General features: G+C 35.6%; 1 protein-coding gene and 1 pseudogene across 1 annotated transcript in view; one reads left to right on the forward strand and one right to left on the reverse strand.

The window, feature by feature from the left end:
- Positions 1–18,529, reverse strand: part of LOC107584838 (kalirin-like) — a 97,112-nt gene extending 78,583 nt beyond the window's left edge. Inside the window, exons 1-4 of the mRNA XM_016271601.1 lie at positions 17,985–18,529; positions 4,086–4,178; positions 3,771–3,885; positions 2,290–2,482 (exon numbers count right to left, since the gene is read on the reverse strand). Coding sequence (XP_016127087.1) covers positions 2,290–2,482; positions 3,771–3,885; positions 4,086–4,178; positions 17,985–18,054 — 471 coding nt within the window. The 5' untranslated portion in view covers positions 18,055–18,529. The remainder of the gene's footprint in view (positions 1–2,289; positions 2,483–3,770; positions 3,886–4,085; positions 4,179–17,984) is intronic.
- Positions 18,530–21,905: 3,376 nt separating this feature from the next.
- Positions 21,906–23,143, forward strand: part of LOC107584840 (coiled-coil domain-containing protein 14-like) — a 7,013-nt pseudogene continuing 5,775 nt past the window's right edge.

Genomic DNA, 23,143 nt, shown 5'->3' on the forward strand with positions numbered 1-23,143 from the left:
ACCGGAAGTGGCGCATTTCACGGACGAGAATCCATAAAACACATTATTAGACTCTTTCCCAAGGCTGCATGATATATTAAACCCATTTAAAAATCATAATTAAGCATAATTGTGAATTTACAAACGTTACGATTTAATTGAATAATTATATGCGATGCAGTTCTAATACAGTATATGCGCTTTAATTATTTACATGCGGGTAGGTTAAGTACGTGCGTCACATAGCGGCTCCGTTCACAGTAGTTCTACAGGAACTGTTATCATTTACATGTGTGGAGCATCTCAAACGCCATCTCTGCATGTTGTTGTGAGTTTGGGTTTATTATAACGTTCATCTGGGAATGCAACGCATGCCATTTCATCAGATTTGTAAGGTAAATCATTTATAAATCTACGCAAACACAGGAGAATACATCGCGGTTTTAAAATAAAAGCTCAAACCCTCACTCTGAGTTTACACGTTTTGATGTCCACATATTCTTTTAATTACAGTGGCTATAGCATTTCTGTCCTAAAGAAATGGCCAAATATTAAAGATTAAGTGGACATTTGAATGAAATGGTGCTTGGTCAATATTAAACAAGTATTAAATCGCACAGCAATGTGTAAAAATAATCATCAGGCCGTTGGCGCCCTCTGCAGGCCTTTGTTGTAATGCGTAATGTACATTAGCTCTATTGTTTATAATACATTGTGTTATTTAACAGTTTTGTTCAATAAAACCATATGATTTCTTGCTTTTGATACTTTATTTGAACTAATTATTATTGCCTCATTGCTATTATATATGTATTTTAAGTAATATTAAAGGCTATTTTTCACTTACATCTATTTTTATTACCACAAAAAATTTATTATAATTATAGGGCCCTATGAAATCCGTTTCCTCCTTTAAAAAGTGTTTTTTGATTAAAATTTTATTATTAGTAGACTAGAACACGTGGATATGTTACTATAATACTGAACTTTGATTTCAGTGATTTGGACTATGAGATGGACACTTGCTTCTTGCACTCTATATTGCACTTTACTTTTGCTTTAAAAAAAGGATTTCATAGAAATTTGGATTTCATTTGGTTTAATAAAATATAGTTTCATAAAATATTCTTAAGTAAAATTGTTGATTTTTTGTGGGAAATTAATCGTTTAGATTAATCGATAAATTAGTCGATAGATTAATCGAAATAAAAATAGTCGTTAGTGGCAGCCCTAGTGACTGTGTATTTAGTGTGTATTATTGTTATCTGTAGATTTCAATTTCTGTACAGTCTAATCTCTAATTGTCATACCTTTCGAATGTAATTGAAATAAATTGTTCTTTTAACCTCAAAAAGCAATGGAATGTTCCTTAGAACTCGTTCTAAAATGACAAGTTTCATTATTCCAGCTGCTGTAAGAAGAGGCCACAAATGATCCTCCACCTGCAGCATCCACACACGCGATATAGTCTAAAGGGCGGGACTGCTTCTTTATGTATACAAGGGACGTAATGACGCAAAGACGAACGGCGGCAAACTCGGAAACCGACCCAAACCACTCAAATGAGAAAACATTATTACAAGCTTACCTTTTTGATTCGGGCTAAGGTAAAGATATAGATTTGAACACTGATTGGTTATATACTTGGTCAATAATTGATTTAGGATAATTTTTTACAAAAAAAAAAGTATATTTAATATAATAAGGAATATAACAAATATCTATACACTACTGATCACATTTTTGGCATCAGTAAAAAAAAATTGTATGAAATTAATGCTTTTATTCAGCAAGGATACATTAAATTGATCAAGCAAAGAACTTTCTATTCATCAAATAATTTTGAATATATATAAATATTAAACAGCTTAAAAAACAATAAGCATTTTCAACATTTATATTAATAGGAAATGTTACTTGAGCACTAAATCAGCATATTAAAATGATTTCTGAAGGATCATGTGACACTGAAGACTGTAATGGATGGTGAAAATTCAGCTTTGCATCACAGGAATAAATTATATTTTTAAAATATATTCAAATAAAAAATTGATTGTAATGATATTTCTCAATATTTCGTTTTTTTAACGCATTTATATATGCAGCCTATATATGCAGCTGTTCATAACTTGAACAGTTATGAACAAAATATTTTGGCAAGAACAGACACACTGAACTGTACTGGCAAATCATTTCATTTTTGTCAGTTTTCGGATCTTAACCTTTTTTTATAAAATCAATATGAAAGTATAAAAATTAAAAATGGACTTTTCTATGGCTTTCTTATAAGACAAAATTCAATTCTTATACCTCAAAGGTGAACTTGGCACTGCCAAAATTGGTCTTCTGCTTCTGCCAGAAGTTGTCTGGTTTGATAATGAGAGCGACGCAGATCTCAGCTGGAAATGACTCCTGTAGCGTCTTCAGCAATGGCTTGATTAGATCCCACTTAGAGCCGCGCATGTCTACGATCACTGTAAACCCTCGTTTACTTACATCCTCACTGCACAGGATAAAGAGATTGAGAAAGTAAGAGGAAGACCAACATCTGAAAGCCATCCAAGAAAATATTAATAAAAACTTTAATAAGCTTGCATAGTTACACATCAGTGAAGCTATATATTTTTTAGAGGTGCATCACATTGCATCAGAATGCCCTAAAGATCAAATAGATGCTCTAATCAAATGGGTTATATGTATCCATATCTCACCTTTTGTCTCAAATTTGAGCAATTATATAATAATAAAGTGCAGAGGTGCTGTAAGCAATTTTAAAGGTGACCTATTATGCAAAAATCACTTTGAACACAGGTGTTTGAACACAGTTGTGTGGCCGCAGTGTGTGAAAACAACCAGCCTATAATGGTAAAAATCCACCCACTCATTTTTTATAATCCCAATAAATCATAAACAGTCTCTTCAAACGAGCAGTTCCAGATTTCTCCCTACATACACATCATCTTAGGGAAAAGTCCCGCCCATTTGTGACGCTCTCTGCCCTATTAGCATAGACACCGGCCTGAGTGAGAAGCAGCAGTCCGCCATTACTGATTTCTTGCTGTAGCTGCTGGAGATACAATGTCAGCGCCATAGAGGCATTACAAGTGTCGTGTGTTAGGATGCACCAACAAACATAGGAGTCTCCATAGACCGCTGAGGACACGGTGATTAAATTTCATTTTCGAAAGGAAATGGCCCGGAAAAAAAAATACTGAAAAGTCCTATGTTTGTGCTAATCATTTTACACTGGTCTACCTCACAAACGAGGGTCAGTTCAGCACTGGAGTTGTGCAAAGGTTGCTTCTAAAAGAGGGATCAATACCACCGCTTCGAAAGCGAACGTCCGTTCCAGACAAAGTAAGTATCACGCACCATATTTTGTTTTCCAAATTACCTTTCTGAAAGACTCTGCAAGGCTAATGTTGCTAAAGCTACCATTGTTTCTGCCTGTTTTCAATGATGCTGCCTTCACGTGCTACCAGAATATCGTAAATAGGAATGTGGTATAAAAATTGCATATGAAAGCAATGTGAAGTTGACCGAGTCTAAATTTGTCGAGCATGAGATCTTGAAGCTCCGCCCTCTTCTGAAAAGGGAGGCGGGAGCACCAGCTCATTTGCATTTAAAGGGTGTAAGGTCCACGCAATTGGCCCAATGAAGGTATCCAACGGTGGCCGAAGGTTTCCTGCGAGTTCTGTCTTTTCGGTGTGCAAAGTTATTGAATTTCAATTAAACTCTAATCTCACTCCATTTTATGACCTTGAATTTAGGTTAGAATGCCAATATATAACCTGGGCACAGTAGAGAGGTAGGTCACCAGTTTCCGCAAGTCTTCTTGCTTTATTCTGTCATGATTACTTCGTGCAGGGAATGTAAGTATAGGTCCTCCTCTCTTGTCTCTTCCTCCTGAAAAGAAAAGGACCGTTTTATTACTAATTTTACAAACTCAAAGCACTTAAATGGCCCTAATTACGGTAATACCCATGAGCCTGTGTGCTGTGTGGGTGCATGCTTAAGAGAGTGCTGAGATAAAGCTGTTCCACAGTGAAGGAATGAATGTGTATGTGTGTGTGTGTGTGTTTACAATGCAATTATACATTTCCCACCTGAGACAAAGGCAACCTTCTCTCTTAAAACTGTTAGAACATCAGCCGCCTTTATTCCATCATTCCTAAGAGATCCTGATGAAAAAGATGGAACTGAGAGTAGAGGAAAAAAGAGAAAGAGAAAGAGAAAAGAAAGGGATATCAAAGTTATATACAGACTCAGGGCTGTAACCACCATAGACAAAGAAGGAAACATGCCTGCTCCAATTTTCAGAAGACTGATCGAGAACTGAGAAGTGTTTTTCAAATAATTCTCAAAGGAAAAGTTCATAATTTACTCAACCTCATGTTCTTTCAACTAAACCCATATGATTTTATTTATTCTGTTTATTGCAACAAGAGATGCTAAAGATCATGTTCTTGCTGCTCTTTTCAATACAATAAAAGTGAATGGTGAAGAGGACTGTTAAGCTCTAAAAATGTAAAAATAGCAACCATAAAGGTGGTCCATACAACTCTGCACTGTATTCCAAAACATTTGAAGCCACAAAAAAACAATTGAAAATATTCCCCTCCATCACAGTTCTTATATTTCATTTCAGCAATTTTGATATGCACATATTTAAATGTGACATTCATGATACAGCTGAGACAAGAACCAAAAATGTTTGACATCATTCTGGATGTTAACAATGATGTGCCGTATTTGAAGTTATACCGATGTGAGCATTGGCTTTTTCCTCACAATAAGCTACTATAGAAATTCAAATACTTCAAATTGTGTGATTACAACTAATACTACAGCATTTGTATGGTTCTTTTAGTTCTTTTTTTAGCTTGACACCTGGTCACCATTCACTTTTATTGTATGGTAAAGAGCAGCATGAACATTCTGCTAAATTTCTCTATTTGTGCTCTACGAAAAGAAAACATTCAGCTTTGAAATTACATGAAGGTGAGTAAATGATCTCAGAACTTTAATTTTTGTAAAAGTTATTACATCAGGTCTCCACAAATACAAAAAAGTGGTCTCTTTCTTTTAAGGCAGGTGCAAATAGAGTTGATGCTATTTACACTAAGTGAATACATTATAAAACAGTATACAATAATAACAAAATATTCAGTGTATGTTTATTAAAATCATTAAGGTGCCCCAATTATGACATTTCGAATAATACATTAAGTTATTGCCTCCCAAAAGAAAGAATCGACTCTGAACAGCCTAAACGAGTCGTCAGTCATTTGAATCCCACTTCCGTGCCGGCTACACATCACCGGGTAACACATTTGCATAATGCGCACCTATGTTCTACATTGGCCGGCTGTGAACAACTTGACCCCGCCCTAAAACACTCTAGCTTATTCATGTGGTTAACATTATGTCAAGAAGACGCTGTGTCCTACACTGTGAAAGTAAATTCATTTTATTTTCACTTCCGAAAGATGAGGCTGCAAAGAATCAGTGGTTAAAATTCACAGCAGTACAAACCCAATATTTTTTTGTTTTCCCGTCATTTTACTGACGACTGCTTCTCTAATCTCAAGGAGTTCAACGCAGGATTCACAAAACACTTGCTGTTGAAAGATGGCTCAGAACCCAGTTTATTTGGACCAGCTAGCTCTACTGAATCACAACCTGTAAGAATGATAAATAATAGATGTTTATTTTTTTTTATTGAGCATTTAAAATAAGGAACTATGGCAATTGGCATATCGTTTCTGACACACGCTGTACGCAGTAGACCAATAACAACAGACTGGGCCATCTGACCAATTAGAGCAGAGTAGGCTCACAAAAAGGAGGGGGTTTAGAGAGACTAAATCTTTGAACTGCTTCGAACGAATCGTTGGAAAATGAGATGATAATACATTTATATTTTGAGAAAACAAAAGTGTTTTTTGACCTTGCATGCATGTCCATCTATTGTAGGAGACTCCCAAAACAATATTAGGAACCCTAAAATGCCATAATAGGGCAACTTTAATGGATGAAGCCTTATTGGGACCTTACTTGTCCCTATTCCTTAAGACTAAGATAAACTCACGGCAAAGTTCTTTTTGTGATTTGTTTTTAGGAGTAAAAAGATGTTGAAAGGTATACTGTTAGCAAGCATCCTGACGCCACACACACTGCTAGAAGCGCATTTATATGAACATACATGCTGCACACTTTCCTCTCAATAACAAAATAAACACACAGCAAAAATGGAGAAGATTTCCATGTCAGAGAATGTAGAGCCCAACAGCACACCTACTTATAACATAGTCACCACAGACCAATGGTAGTTTGAAGGTGTTTACAAGCCAGAGTTCAGCACGATATCCAAACCCCTAACCGTACTAAACCTGCTGCAAACGTAAGGAAAGGAGTCACGTTTCGAGCATGGTAATTATATGAGCTGCAAGCATCATGGTTACACAAGGACACATCCTATTTCAATTATGGGCCTAATAAATATCTATTAACTACTTCACTTTTATAAAAAATATTTTAAAAAGTCTCTCCAAGCTGATATGTGATGGGAAAAAGGTGAAGAATAGGATTAGAAAAAGGCAGATTCGGACTTGGGTCGGTCTCGTCAAAAGCTAAATCCTAATCTTTACTCCCTACACCACAGTTCTTGTTAGCAGACTTGTTTCTTTTGTAATCATGTGTGGCTCAACCAGATAGTGGTTGACAGAATTGGTGTAAATAGCCTTTGCCAACAAGGTGGGTTAATTAGTGTAGACACTCTGTTCTTTTATAGATAATATATGACAATTTTGGTTTAAACATTGCATGTACTACAGCATCTTTGAATTCAAATGTGTGCAAATATAAATACATTGAAACAACAGTTCTGTTCTTGGTAAATATATATATATATATATATATATATACACAGGATTTTGTGTGGGTGTGCTACCAGCATTGCTGCTTTCTACGTTTTGTATAAGAATCACGGGGGACACATGCATTCTGTAAACATTGAATGACAGACAACAGTATTAAGCATAATACTGGCTTCATGGAAAATAGAGTAGTAAGCCACAGTAGGTCGAGCGGGGGGCAGGGAGGCCCAGCGGTTGGCACATCTCCTTCTATTTAGATTCATTAGTGGTGTAATCTGCCCGCTCTGTAATCCCATAGCCGACAGCTGGGCACCGGGACAGCCGGTGGGGAAAAGTTCAATCACACTTAAAAACACAGACAGCAGAAACACATACAGTATATACACACAAGCTGCATGCTCACAGATGCGCCACATGCACTTGCATACACACACACACACACACACAGACACACACAACTGTGCAGTACATCTGTTCAGTCTGTATGAGGTCTAAAAAGGCCTTTACACCGCTTATGTCTGCATTTTATCTCTCTTGCTTGCTCTCGTCTGCAGACTACATAAACTATTAAACCTGAGTGGAAGAGTTTGATGCTGAACATGGCATGTTAAATTTACTGTGAGGACTTCCTTTCCCCAGCCCCTGCTAGAGGGAAGATGCTATTTCACACACACACACACACACACACACACACACACACATATATAAGGACAGGGCTGTTTAAACACTATTGAACACAGTCATTTCCAATTTACAACTTTCTGATCTGGCCTATTGTGTGGTGACAACATTGTCCCAGGTTCGGTGAAGCGTGGGCTAAGTAAGTTCTCCAAAGCTCTCAAAAAAATATGTATTTACACAACAGTTCAAAGGTTTGGGGCTGGTAACATTTTTAAATGTTTTTAACATGGGGATGCATTTATTTGATTATATATATAATATTATATTAATAACTGTTTTCTTTTTTAATATATATATATTAAAGTGTAATATTAAGTGTAATGATGCTATAATGCTTCAGAAATTATTATAATATGCTGATTTGGTTTTCAAGAAACATTTCTTATTATCAGTGTTGAAAACAGCTGTGCTGTTTAATATTTTTATGGAAAATGAGATCAATTTTTTCAGGATTCTTTAATGAATAGAAAATTGATAAGAACAGCATTTATTTGAAACAGAAAATATTTTGTAACATCATTACTGTCACTTTTGATTTGATTTATTCAGCATCCTGATGAATAAAAGTACTTCCTTCTTTCGAAAAAAAAAAATCGTACTGACTTTTTGAACAGTAGTGTATTTCATTATAAACATAAATGTGTGGGTTTAAATGTAGGGTAGGCGATTTCAGAGAGGCTAGCAATAGCAAGCTAGCTTTGAAAGCATAAGATCCCACTCTCCCTGCAAATCAATCTCCAAAGCCATGCCTCCTCCAAAACAATTGAACATTCACAGGTAGACCAGAGGCTAACCAGCGACATGATGAGAGACGGCGTTGGTGGAGGGTTGAATGCAACGCTGTCAGATTACCTCGTGTCTCATTCACTGTTGAGAAAACATTACAGTACAAAGTGAATAATATTACAATAATAACGCCTTCCATTCTCGCTTGGTCTACATTAGCGTAATGGACCACGCTGCTGACGTATCATGTCTGCGCGAACAGGGTGCACAGAGGTATGCAAATACATGCGTATGTTGAGAGGCATGTAGGACAGATTATCATAGCCCTCGGACCGAGGAATATGATTAAATGAACATTTTATGGTCATACGCCTTCCACAGACGATATAAATACATATAAAGTAATTTAGACCACTTAACTTAGTGAAAGAAAGAAAAAGTGGTCCATGCAACTGATGCTTCAAAAGTCTTCAAAAGCTATATGATAGCTTTGTATGAAGAACATGAAGAATAGTTCATGAGTTCATTGATTTAGTTCACAGATCAGTACATTTGTTTTTTTACAGAAGAAAGAAAGTCATGCAGGTTTGGAATAACATGAAATTGAGAAAACGATAACAGAATTCTAACTAACATAGAATGTCAGAATCAACCAATCCAGATCAGATACTCTTCAGCAAACCAAATTATGTGTCCTATGAATGTTTTGTCACCCTTATTTTTACATTTGTATATTTTCACTCCTAGTGTAAATTATATTTTTAATGCGAAAATATTGATTGTTATCTTATTTAGGTATCTGAAAAGATGTGTTTTACAAGGTCTCGACAAAACATCACAGTATTCATTTGCAGTCCCACATGAGTAACACTTGCTACTTAATTGCTAATTAAAAAAAATATATAGTGTAATGCTGCATCCCTAATCGATTCACATACTACTATATAGCAAATTTAGTTATGTCATACAGTAACATCAAATGTGCCCAGATTATGTAATATCTTTGGATATTTAAAGTGTGCATATGTGAATGTTTTTGGCCTAGTATTGCCCACAAGCTCTAGCACAACAAAAGAGGCTCTGTTCCAAAAACCTACTGATCACTGCCTACTGTGAGTCTGCTTGCTACAGCAGCATCCAAGCTGAGATGGAACTTGAGTGACTTATTTGTAATACTCTGCATAGGTAGCAATGCCATACATCATGCAAATAACAAAGTACTTTCTACTCAATTGATTCCAATGGCTTTTTACATTGGCATATTTCTAACAACATTAGCATAATAACACTGAACTATAATCAGTACTGAACTGTAATCAGTGGTTTTCAGTATATTTTTTTTACATTTATTTTTCAGTTTTGCTGCATTGCAATTCCTTGCTTTCTTTCAGTTCATTTCTAAAAAGCAGTTTTAAAATGCATTCATCTAAAAGTTATGTAATAACAAATTTAGCTAGATGCTAATGCTCACATGCACATGCAATAGTATGCAATAATACTTTTCCATCATCAGCAAAGTACTTGTAGTGCATAATATAACTACGCAAAATGGGATGCAGGTTATTACTAAACCTGATCAACCATGTTGCTTCCAAATTAAACTTGGAAGCACCAAAACACAAACACGCATTATGTATTCCTACAGTATTTGAGACAGTATCATTATTTTCCACAAAACTAAATACAAAGTGTTCATATAAAATACTTTTAAAAAATTGGGCTTTAGCCAGCAGAACCAGGAACCGTTGCAAACCGTTTTATTTTGATATCGTAAAGACCATATGTAAAGAAAAAATATCTATATTGTGATATATATTGTTATCGTGAAATAAAATGACTCATGTTGTAAAATAAGATTTTGGTTATATCGCCCACCCCTACATTTAACAAGGATGCCATGCACTATTTTCAGCATGTTTTATGAGATCTTCATCATGTATGCTTCATCTGAGTAACATATTGTATAGGTTTGACATTGTATGCAATGTGGACTAACTTTGTATGTATATTCACTGAACATCAACAAAAGAATCAGTGAGCTCCCACTGTCACCCATAATGCAACCCGGCGAGAGGAAGCATTCTAAACTTCCCATGTTACAGGATCAGGGTGTATTCACATAAACAGTAACACAAAGCTCATAGAAGTACCAGGAAACAGCCTGCTCTCTGCCATTACTAAATGAAACCAATCCTGCCAAAAAGTTGCCAAATGGCCCCACAGGATCGAATCCTGCCAAGGATATCAAGAACATTGACAGGGCCAGTAAGCTATGATTATGGCCCTTACAGTCCTGGGAAGTCAGAAAACAATGGCTGGCTGAGGTTTGGTGTTAGTATGAACTATTGTGTCTAAGCTGTGAGATCAGAACTGGTCCCAGTCCAAAAACACTGGCCTGTGATCTCACATAACCTAATTTTATAGGTGCCCGGCTATTCAGGGGAATGTAGGTTTGAATGGGGCATGGGGGCTATTTTCAGAAGGGTTGCTTTGTGCTTAGAAATACCCACAACAAATGGACTGCAAGACTAAAAATGGAAAGGATTACTTGTAACATTTCATCAAATATTAAATAAATGAAAATCAACTACAAAAAAAAAAAAAAAAAAACTTGGTGAGCAGAAGAAATTAAGAGCCTAAAAGAAATGAAACAATATATTTAATATTTTAAGATGAATCGCATATTCCAACAAATCTAAAAATAATCTCTACAGCACTTGTGTAAATCACACTCTGACAAAAGCATGTGATTCAAAGCAGAAATGTGTAATGTGCTCAAACAGTCTGCTAACGTCTGATGATATCTTCTAATAGGCAGATGGCTTTGAAATATTACATAGATACACAACAATGGCATGTGGTAGACATCTGAAATGAAGTCCCGTGGGTTTGGCTTTTTTTTTTAGCCCAATGTAAATTCATGTTCCATTTCATATTTTTCCATTTTCACATACAGGTTTTGGGTCAGCAGCCTATGGAACACATTATCAACAATCAACCAATTCTATCATTTTTTTCTGTCATCATTTACTCACCCTCATGTTGTTTCTAACCTATAAAACTTAATCTTTCTAAAACCAAATTTAGATATTTTAATCAAACCCAAGGTTTCTGTCCCTCCATTGAAGTACTAGGTTAGTGTTTCCCAACCTTTTTTTAGTCGCGGCACCCTTTGGAAATTTTAACAAACTTGTGGCACCCTACAAAATAAATTGTCACAATATTTGAATTTCTAACTTCAATATGATAATTTGAAAATTATAGATATTTGGCACAACAGGGAAGAACTGCAGAATATAATGTCATAAAAAAAATCTGTAAAAATTTACAGATATTTTTATTATTATTAAAAAAATGTGTCCATCAATGGTGGCAATCAGTAGGCTAATTTCTAATGAAGAGACCAATTTATATGACAGATTTTAATGTAGGCTTTTATACATATGTAAACATTATTTAATTACCATTATAACTAGCTATCTCACAAATTTTTGCTCACTCAGTGTTTTTTTTATTTTACAGTGGGGTAATTTTGGTTCAGTAGCACAAGATAGCTTTATTTCAAACTTTGAATTGAATAAAAAATTACAAGTAAGCACTCAGTAATAAAATAAGAACAAATAAAGAAATGAATAATGATAGCACAAATAAAAAATAACAACAGGCCTTCGAATTAAATAAATAGCTTTTTAGTTTTTCAGGTAGGCCTAACAGTAGGGTTAAGATATTTAAACATTTTTTATTTTTTTTACCAATTATTCAAATAATGTTTAGTCCTAGAAAGCTATTATTATCGAACAAATAAAGAAATGAATAATGATAGCACAAATAAAAAATAACAACAGGCCTTCGAATTAAATAAATAGCTTTTTAGTTTTTCAGGTAGGCCTAACAGTAGGGTTAAGATATTTAACAATTTTTTATATTTTTTACCAATTATTCAAATAATGTTTAGTCCTAGAAAGCTATTATTATCAGAACACGTGAGCATAACAATGCGGCACCCCGGTTGGGAAACACTGTACTAGATAACCAAAACAAACTGTAACAGAGGCCAAAACTCAAAAGTGTATGTTGACTTGCTGCATTGAAAGTGTTCAGTTGGTTCACTTAAATTATGTGAACTGAATGACATTTAACATTGGAAGTGTTGGGTGTAATGCATTACTAAATAATGAATTACTGTAACTTAATACTTTTTCCTTGAAGAAGTAAAGTAAGGGATTACTTGTTAAATGTAACCTTCTCCCTCTAAATACGTTGGTCAGTTCAAGAATAATTGATGCAATTTTACATTATTTATTTGAAAGAATTAAAAGAGTAGTTAAATGTCTATCCTTGTACTATTTAACTGGTCGAGGTTGATGGGATTTGTAAAGTAATTAGTAATAATTATAATGCAATCTTTTTTAGAGAGAGTAATGAGTACAGTAATCTAATTACACTGTTGAAGATGCAATCAGTTGCTAGTAATCAATTACCTTTTTAGAGAACTTACCCAACACTGAACATTGGCACTTTAGTTGAGCCAACTGAACATTTTCAATGCAGCAAGTCGATATAAAATTCTGAGTTTTAACCTGCAAAATCTTTTAATGTAGAAGAACCTTAGAAAAAAGGCCTCATAAACCGAAAATATATATGAATTAAGTGGTTTAAACCAAGTCTTGTGAGCAGAAACAATTGGTTTATATGAAGAGATTTCATTTAGGCTTTTATTTACATCTAAACAATGATCGACACACATACATAGAGCACATCACATATGGTGAACATGGAAGCTGAAGCTTTTGTGTGTGATGCGAGAGAACCAGTGAGGTTTGTTCTAGTATGTGATGCGCACACAATGTAAATGGATGACAGTAGTTGAATTTTTGGGTGAACTATTCCTTTAATCTTACATTTATTGAAACAAGTCACATTAAAGCCCCATAAAGCTTTTCTGTAGAAAACATTGCATTGCTGACAAATTATAGGAAGTAAAAGTATTGTAATGAAAAAGTGGCAACTGAGTTGCCCCTAATGGATATAATCCAAAAATACTTCCAAAATTGATTTCACTGAATGTACCTATTCTGCTCAGAGAACTCCAGTCCTGAGCAGGAATCTTGGCAACCGTTGCTACAGCAACCCCTCTGGCCCTCATTGTCTGGCCACAAACCTGTGTTGTGCTAGGTTTGCCTCTCTGAAGACCATATTTCAAATTTTAAGCACAGTCATCTTCTGTGTGGAACAGGGTGTAGAGAGTAACTCTTGCATCTTGTAAAATCCATATGCTCAGGGATTACAGTAAATCATAATAACACAGGTAGCGGTTTTGCTTTGTGGTCTAATTGGCTGAAGATAACACTTTTCGGTATCAGTGCTTAGTAAAATATGTTCAGTATGCAGCAAGTTCTTTTGCTACTTATGTGCCTCCTATCTTATTACTCAAGTAACTAATAACACGTTACTATGCTGTTCATTTTCCTGCACAGTTTTTCAGTTTCTTTTTATGTTTGGAAGGTGAACTTCACAAATCAAAACAATGTGATATGACCCCTAAGGTCATGTCATTATCAAGTTCCAACAGATTTCCCGAGGATTAAACCTTATCTCCACTCATTTTCATAATTGTGTACCATAGCACTCGTGAGACACACTTTCTAGTTCAATGTGTGATGACACATGCAAAGGAAGCTGCATAACAAGTTCACAAGTTTTTTTCTGGTTGACTGGCCACAACCTTGACAATTTGTCTCCATAGAACACAGATACAAGCAAAACATCCTGGATTTTCACTCCAAAAAGACAGAACTCTGAACATTTTTCCAATTACTCATTTACTAAGGTCACTTATTCAGCAACATATAGGCATGTAATTATTAGTGGACATTACAGACATACAATTTTCACTTAGCAGACAACAAAACAGCCAAAATAATCCCAAAGATTTCAACTGAACGAGGAACCTGAGCCATATCTATAGACCCAAATATAATAGGCAACTGGGGATGGACACTTTTGACTGAGCCCAGTAAGCAACCTTCTAGCAACAACCCAGAATGCCCTAGCAATGCCCTAACCACCACATTACAATGAACCCAAACACCTCAGCATCATGGGATCATTTTGCACAGGCAAGCACCACTCATATTTTCTTTGAAAAAAATATACACTGTAAAAAATACCTTTAAATTTACAGCTAAAAAAAAATTAAATTCAGAATTTTTAGTTGCCAGAAATTCATCATAAACAATATGGTGACAACGTTTTGCATATTTTGCCATGTCATATTCAGTGGTGTATTGTAACAAAGTAATAATACTTCTTTACAGTACTTAAGTATTTTTTGGGAGTTGAGTTTTTATATTTCAGCCAACTTTTACATTTACTCCACTACATTTCCTAATTAAAATGTATACTTTTACTCCGATACATTTCCCCGAAGCATATTCGTTACTTACTACAAAATAGTCAGAAGTCAGAAGAACACGGACTGCAGGGAAGCAGGTTTGCCTTGCCTTAAGACTCCTAAAAACACCTTTGCTCATGTGCAAAAAAGTGCGCGGCTGATCGCACAACCGCGGATGATTCATTTTCCACTCAAGTCGAGTCTGGGGCGTGCGATACAGTATTGTCTGCTAATATGGTAAGTGTTGTAATGATGTGCGATCTGACATTATCAAGTATATCACAGAGAGTGCACGCACGTGATTTATTAGTCTATTAAAACTCAAAATTCAAGGCATTCTAAATTGTAGATGGCAAAAATGCTTCTGTATGCTTTTTTATGTTTATATAATTTAATATAGTTAACTTAATCTATATCACACAAAGAGTAGCCTACCGTTTTTCTGCAAATATCAGCATGAACACATTTAATAATCATTTTATACAAGTTCAGTAAAGCAATAAGTGACTTACATTTTAGACATAATATTGTTTGTTTTTGCTCAATTTTGCCAACGAAAATAGTTCCAAACAAAGATCACAGCACTGTTTTGCATCTCTGAGCAATGGACGGTGTTTACTTATTGAATGAATCAGCTTTTTGAACAAATCGGTTGATAAAAATGATTCAGTGATTCACTCATTAACACAGTCAAATGTTTTGTTCCTGAATGAATCAGTTGATTGAATGAATCGGTTGAATCTCAATGACTCACTCATTAACAGTCATTTGCTGCCACCTACTGGCGGTTTTAATTTCACATTTCGACTATTTTGTTCGTGTTTTAAATTATTTCAAATATCGGTATTCAACGTTTTATGTTAAAAACATATCCATCTGTAACTGCAGGTGAAATGCATCCATGTCCCCTTTGAGATACATAAACTGTGTAAATACATCTAAATGCTATTTAAGCGATTTATTACGCTGGAATGAAAGACACTAAGTACCGGATGAAGTGTTCTTATTCTTACCCAAAAATACAAAATGGAAGAAAGAGTTAAAACTGAACACAATTTTGCTACTCAAGCCGTGTATGAATTTTTTTTTATATATATTTATTTGCTTCTTTTCCATTTTGCATTTACTTGTACTTTTACGTTCAATACTTAAGTATGTTTAAGATTTAAAAAATACTTTTCGTACTTAAGTACAATAAATATCACATACTTTAAGACTTTTACTCAAGTAATATTCTAAATGGTGACTTCAACTTCTACCAAAGTCATTTTCTGGTAAGATTTTTACTTGAGTATGGCTTTCAGGTACTTTATACTCCACTGGCCATATTGATGCTTGTATATTTTACAACTTCTAAGTCACTTAATAAACCATTTAATTTATGAAGTGATATATACATATTAATTTACAATGTAATTAATGTACCAAAATCAGCATTTTACCTGAAAATTTACTAATAACCACCATTCAGTTCATAAAAAACTAAAGAAATAAATAACAGAAAATGTAACACAAAAACCACTAATGTACATGACTAATTGTACATTTACACCATTAATACATTACTAACAGAAATTAGAAGAATATATATATATATATATATATACAGTGGGGCAAAAAAGTATTTAGTCAGCCACCAATTGTGCAAGTTCTCCCACTTAAAAAGATGAGAGAGGCCTGTCTGCAGTGAACATTTTTTTTTGTAAATTCTGTTTTCTTGTCTAAAATTCCAATATAATATGATCTATAGCAGATAGATAAAAAGTGAACACAATAAACCACAGTGACATACATTAATGCAATAGTCACCCACATGAATATGTGCAGGTAATGAAGGTAAAAACAACAACAACATTAAAACGGTTACAATGTGTTCTTTTTACAACATAGGCATTTTCAGTAAAGTGTTTCAAGTGCTGTAATTGTATACAATTTATCTCTTACAGTGTCTGTTGAACAAAACAATAGTGATATTTTGGTTATTTTTGTGTTACATATTTAATTTTTGTTTTTGCATTAAACTTGAATTTTTTTTTTACAGTTTAAATGTGCTGAAAAAAAGCCTATAATATGTTATAAAGGCAGATTCTCAGTGTGACAACTTTGCTCATATAATTTGACCCGCTACTGGGGCATGTTGTCACAAATGTGGATCAGTAAAATAACTGTATCTTTTTTACCTGTGCAACAATGATGGAAATGCTCAAAAGCAAGACTTTAAGGCATGTATAAATATAATAAGCCTACTCTGATAAATATTAGCAGGAGTGAAAAGTGACAACTAGCCCTAAACAGTTCTCCATATACCTGTAAATGACCATGTTCAGCCATCTCTGTTCCTGTAATAATCAAATAAATTGTAAAATGAGCCAAGTACTAACATGATGTACAGACACTGATATGGATAATATAGTGTATGATGTTCACATGCAAACAAACACCATCCGCACTTCACCTGGATAGATGCAAATGACACATAATATACATTTATTCACAAAACTCAATGAGTGCATGCCCACACAGAGGCACACCGAGCTTTACATATATACAGATGCATATATACAGATGTGCATTATTGGCTTATGTTACCAGGCAAACTAGAAGTGGGTCATTTTTAAGGATCATAGCTCAAGCACTGGTAAATCTCTAGTACATAAAAGTGAATAAAATCCCTGAACCACGGCTGGTGGTGGTGTCAGGATGGACATGAGCAGGGCTTGGCTGGATGCAGAAGAGTAGATGCCATTCTTGCATCCCTCCACGCTGCCTATTCTCATATTATTTTCTGTTTCTCGTGTAAAAGAAGTACAGCACTAAGACTATCTGCTGGTTGTGTGAATCAACAGGCTTCAGGCTTAGAAACATGAATCAATGTCAGGACCAACAAAAGGCTGAGCCACTCCCTGGCGCGTCCAGAGAGGTGATAGTAATGTAATTAGAGAATGTGTTGAAGGTGTGAGGAAAAAGTGACAGGTGAGGTAGCATCCTATTTACAGGGGGATTCCTTGCTCTTGTGCACAATAACCCAGACATACAATGTAAGGGCGTTGAACGTGCACAAGCACATATGAACATCACACAAGGGCTTTTGAGGAATATGGCAGTTTTATGCATTCGCAGGCTCTACAGTGTATGCAATAGCCTATGTGAAGGGTGTGATGCACATCCAGCCCGCTAATTCGGACATAATGGGACACATCTGACAGCTTCTAATGCTGTTTAACTCAGTAATGCAACCTCTAAGTGCATGTGAGGATAGATGCACCCATAGTGAGTAAAATAAACTCATTGGCATCCAATGTAACAAAAGCATATAATAAGACTACCTGTTTTGAAGAACGGCTCCGTATCTGGATCGTTCGGTCCTTCCTCAGCCGCCTCGGCAGAATTCATCATTGCAGGATATGTTTCCACGGATGATGATTATGATGATGGTCGGATTTTACACTTACAGATCTTTGCAATCTATGTGTGGAGAACACTAGAGCGCGTGGCCGTCTCCATTGGTGAATGCTCGTAGTAGTGAATGGTTATGATGAGGATGATGATGATGATGCCCGAGGTTCTGCGCTCAGCGATACTGTATCCAGCGCTCCTCCGGGCGCTATTGTTTAAAGCCTACCCGCCTCTGCAAGACAACTGCTGGGGGAACCCCGATAGAGAGAGCCGTAATAACCGCGAATGCAATGTTAACGCAGGTCTCATAAAATCCCTTGTTCATCCGTTCTTCCTCCACCCGTAGTATATTCCTCCATCCGTTCCATGTATCGCACAACCCAGTGGATATAATGGCAGCGCTCCCCTACACTGACCGAGCGAACTGCAAATTGCCTCCCACGATGGGCTCCTGCTATTGCAGATGAAACAATGCAGCTAATGCAACGACTATTATAGAGGTATATACAATCGTTCTAGCTACCATATATACCTGTACACACACACACACACACAATGCATCTGGCCAGAATTGCAGGTGCCTGTCTTTTTTAATATCCAAGAAGGTTTAGAGAAAATATTAAATAAGTTTCATGTTATTATAGATTATAGAGGGTTTTATAATTAAATACATCCGAAAGGTCATCTAAAATTACCATTATTATCCCCTCCCCCTTTCCAAGCTAGAGTCCTTCCAGTGAATTTTGGCCATTTCCACCACTGGGTATAGTGTATATCTGGGGTCCGCCAAACACACAACCAGTTTACAGTCATTGTGGGGATCGAAGTCACACCCATTTTATTCTTTTTGAAAAGTTATTAAAGTAGTAAACTGACTTCAACACATTTTTTAAAGCAGTTTGTAAAAAGACAATCTACTTAATTTTGGCCATTTCCACCACTGTAGTAACTGCACACATAATATTATTGAACTGTGTCATTGTGTCAGAGAACTTGTAGGGTCTATTATCAGATTCTTAGTATAGTCTATAAAAACTATAAAAGTCTAGTTGCAACAATATTATTTTGTTTGGTGAGAATATGTGCCAGTAGCACAACTGTCAATCACCACACCCTCTTACAAATGAGAATGTTTATTTAGAAATTAAAAGTATGCTTGAACGTGGGCACAATTGTGTTGTTTCTGGAAGTTAAACAGCCCTGTCGACTAACCAGGAAATTTGGTCTTCCTGTGATTCAGATTTTGCACAGGGTTTTCACCATCTGCGAAAACAAATGCCGACATACTGAATGATTGTATTACTGCAGTATGACTTGCTGATTTGTAAGATAATATTAAAATGATTAATCAGTCTTCTACGTAACTTAAATTCAATGACTGACAAACGTTTTCTTAGAAAGATTGAGGAAATGATGTGAGGAAAATGTGCAGATGATGCCGCCCTCTTGAGGAAATGTGGTGTCATAGAGGCCTCTTAGTGATTCTCAGAAGGAATGATACAAAAAATAAATAAATAAAAATAAAAAACACGACATACAAAGTTACTCAGATTTTTTTTTTATTCTGTGTGCAAGCAATTTAATTGAAAGCATGCAGTGTTCTAGTAGACATACTTTATTTGTCTAATTTTGTTATTATTCAATTAACATGTATGGGATAGATTGATTCTTGGCGTAGTCTGGGTCTTTTATAATGGATCTTACACCAAGATCATCCCTCCAGAAGGATGCCATCAAAACCCAGCTGGAGAACAGCATTGAGTAGGCTAAGCAGCGCTGTGAGGAGCAAAATTAACGGCTTCATGTCGCTTTATGTAGATTTATTTAACCTGCTGAGAAAGCAGAAAACGCATCTATAAGTCATCAAACATAAGGAAGAATTGATATGCTTCAGAGTATGCAGGGAAAAGTTTGTGAGAATGAAATCTTCTGTTCCAAGTTCTTCAGCGAGCAGTGGTCCAGAGAAACACTCTGCTAGTGAGAAAAGTGCTTGCCATGCTTCATGTTTAATAAAACTATAGAAGACATACTGCAGAATTCATGGTTTACATCAAATTAAATAAAAATATAGAAATGCCATGGCTCATGCAGGCTTTATACTGAACAGTGACCCACCTGTGTGTACTCCGATTTGAGATGTTTTGTGACCTGTAACATCTATCTGACAGAGGTTTCACAGACCCAGGATGACATGGCACTCTCTTACCTGGATACATCGTACAATATACACAAGTTATATATATATATATATATATATATACAAACCCGATTCCAAAAAAAGTTGGGACACTATACAAATGGTGAATAAAAACAATGCAATGATGTGGAAGTTTCAAATTTCAATATTTTATTCAGAATACATATCAAATGTTTAAACTGAGAAAATGTATCATTTTAAGGGAAAAATAAGTTATTTTAAATTTCATGGCATCAACACATCTCAAAAAAGTTGGGACAAGGCCATGTTTACCACGGTGTGGCATCCCCTCTTCTTTTTATAACAGTCTGCAAACGTCTGGGGACTGAGGAGACAAGTTGCTCAAGTTTAGGAATAGGAATGTTGTCCCATTCTTGTCTAATACAGGCTTCTAGTTGTTCAACTGTCTTAGGTCTTCTTTGTCGCATCTTCCTCTTTATGATGCGCCAAATGTTTTCTATGGGTGAAAGATCTGGACTGCAGGCTGGCCATTTCAGTACCCGGATCTATATATATATATATATATATATATATATATATATAAAGTGAATTTTACAGATAGTTGTTAAAAGCTAGATAAAAGATCAATCAAACTAAATACATAAAACGTACCTGATGAATCCTGACTCAGTATTTTTGTCTGCTTAAATTGATTTATGAATAGTTTTTTAGTCACCTTCCCTTTTGAAAGCCTCTATGATTTCTTTCATCACAAGAAGGCATGTGTCATGGTGAGGGTGTCTGATTTCATCAGTAGTGTTAAAGTGTGTTTTGGATGAGAATTTAATGGGATAACAGGAGGAAGAGAACCGACTGAAACCTCATCTACCCATTACCCAGGAGGCAATAAACAGCCCAGTCAAAAATAGCGTTCAGAGTTTTTAGCTTTTGTTCTCTCTCAAGACTGGGTATAACGCAGGGTATTCAGTACTCTGCTCTGACATGTGGCCAATGTTGTCTGATTAACAAATATGGTGGACCACTTATGGTGACCGATTTTAATTTCACTAGAATTAAAAGAAAACTACATGAGCCTACTTATGCTAACATAATGACTACAAAGATACTGAAAATAAAAAGAAAAAAAAACAGTGTATGCATCTCAGTGTATGCATCTCTCTCTCTAACATTCAAATATAATAATTATATTGTTTATGAAACAAAAACAAGTATGTATAATGGGGAAATGTTTTATTAATGTATAAGCAGCAAAGCAGAAATAAAAAAATAAAAAAGTAGCCTCACTCGCTTTTAGAACTTACACGCGGGAATATTATTTTATAAAACCGCGAAATATCAGTACTGATTATTCTGCCATTCCATCTCCATAGAAACATTTTGTTGGCGTCTGAAGCCGTAATGGGCGTTAGCCAAGCCTGAGGAGTCTGAGTGGCTAGTGCTCGAATGATTGACATAATCTGACACCAATCGATGAAACGTTTGAAAATAGTTTACCGTAACCCACCAATGAAATCTTCAGATTAACGCTGACTGTTTTTCTATTGGTCCACGGCACTCAGCTTCCGTTTTGAACCCGAACTGAACTACTTGTTTTTATTTTTTTTAATGTATTTAATTTTTTTATTATTGAACTTACAAAATTCAACGGCAGGTTCTGAACTACTTGTTGGTGATTGTAACAGCAGCGGTATGTTTTTGCTTTTCATCCCTTAGATTTTATATTAGTGCAGTTTGATTTGACAGTTGGTCTTTACGTTTTTTGAAGTTAATTCACGTGATAAATACAATAAGCAATGGCAAATTATTATTAGACCTATACGAGCATGATGGATAAATATTTGCTACTTGGTAGGTGAATTTTGCAGATCTAATCAAAGATGGCAAGACAGGGAGTATCAAGACCAAAGGTAACATTAGTGGTTGTAAGCTATTATATATGTTTTGTTATTATATATTATATAAGTTATTGTACGTTGTTTTGTTTTATCACTAAGCAAATTATGTTTTGCAGGTGATCTCATCAGGCAGGCTGACAGGCTCTGGACATGGACAGATACACAAGAAAAGGTAACAAACTGGATAACAGAAATCCTGTCTATATTGCATGAATTTAGACGCCTTTAAATATTTGAAACATACATTTGACATGCAGAAATGATGTCTGGTTTAGGGTTGCTGGGAGATGTGTTTCTCCTCCTGAACCAGCATATTCTCTTTATTCTACAGACTCTGAAGATCAGGTAAAGAAGCCACATACAAGTAGTGTATACATAAACTGAACAGAACTGAGAATCAGTATAATGATTTTTGTCACATTGCATTCAGGTGACAACAATACACAAGGGACTCGACCGATGTGCTGCTTTACTCAATGGGATACTTCAAGCTGAACAAGCAGGTAATGTATTTACAAAATCCATACATTTTCTATGTTTAGCAATTGAGTAGTGATGAGATCAATAATCTCCACACAACAGAACCAAAGCCCAAACCACAGGGAACAAAAACCTGCACCTTCAAATCCAAACCCAGGAATTTATTAAAGGGGTCATATGATGCTTTTTTAAAGATAATTATTTGGTGTATTTGGTGTAACAGAATATGTTGACATGCTTTAATGTTCAAAAAACACATTATTTTTCAAATACTGTACATTATTGTAGGTCCTCTATGCCCCGCCTCTCTCAAACGATTAGTTTTCAACAAAGGCCCTCCTTCCGACAAGCGCAGTCTGCTCTGATTGGCCAGCTGACCCAGTGCACTGTGATTGGCCGAACACAGCAAGCACTTGTTGAAAATGTAACGCCCCTTACCATAATCGCGAGCTTCATCTTTCAAAATAAATGTAAAGACAGAGCCCGAAAGGGGAACAGAGTCGCGTGACAGACACAGTGACGTGTTTGCAGTACACAAGCCACGGTTAAGACAGCT

The sequence above is a fragment of the Sinocyclocheilus grahami genome, unplaced genomic scaffold (genome assembly GCF_001515645.1).
Source record: "Sinocyclocheilus grahami isolate Dianchi unplaced genomic scaffold, SAMN03320097.WGS_v1.1 scaffold63.1, whole genome shotgun sequence".
NCBI classification, from domain to species: Eukaryota; Metazoa; Chordata; class Actinopteri; order Cypriniformes; family Cyprinidae; genus Sinocyclocheilus; species Sinocyclocheilus grahami.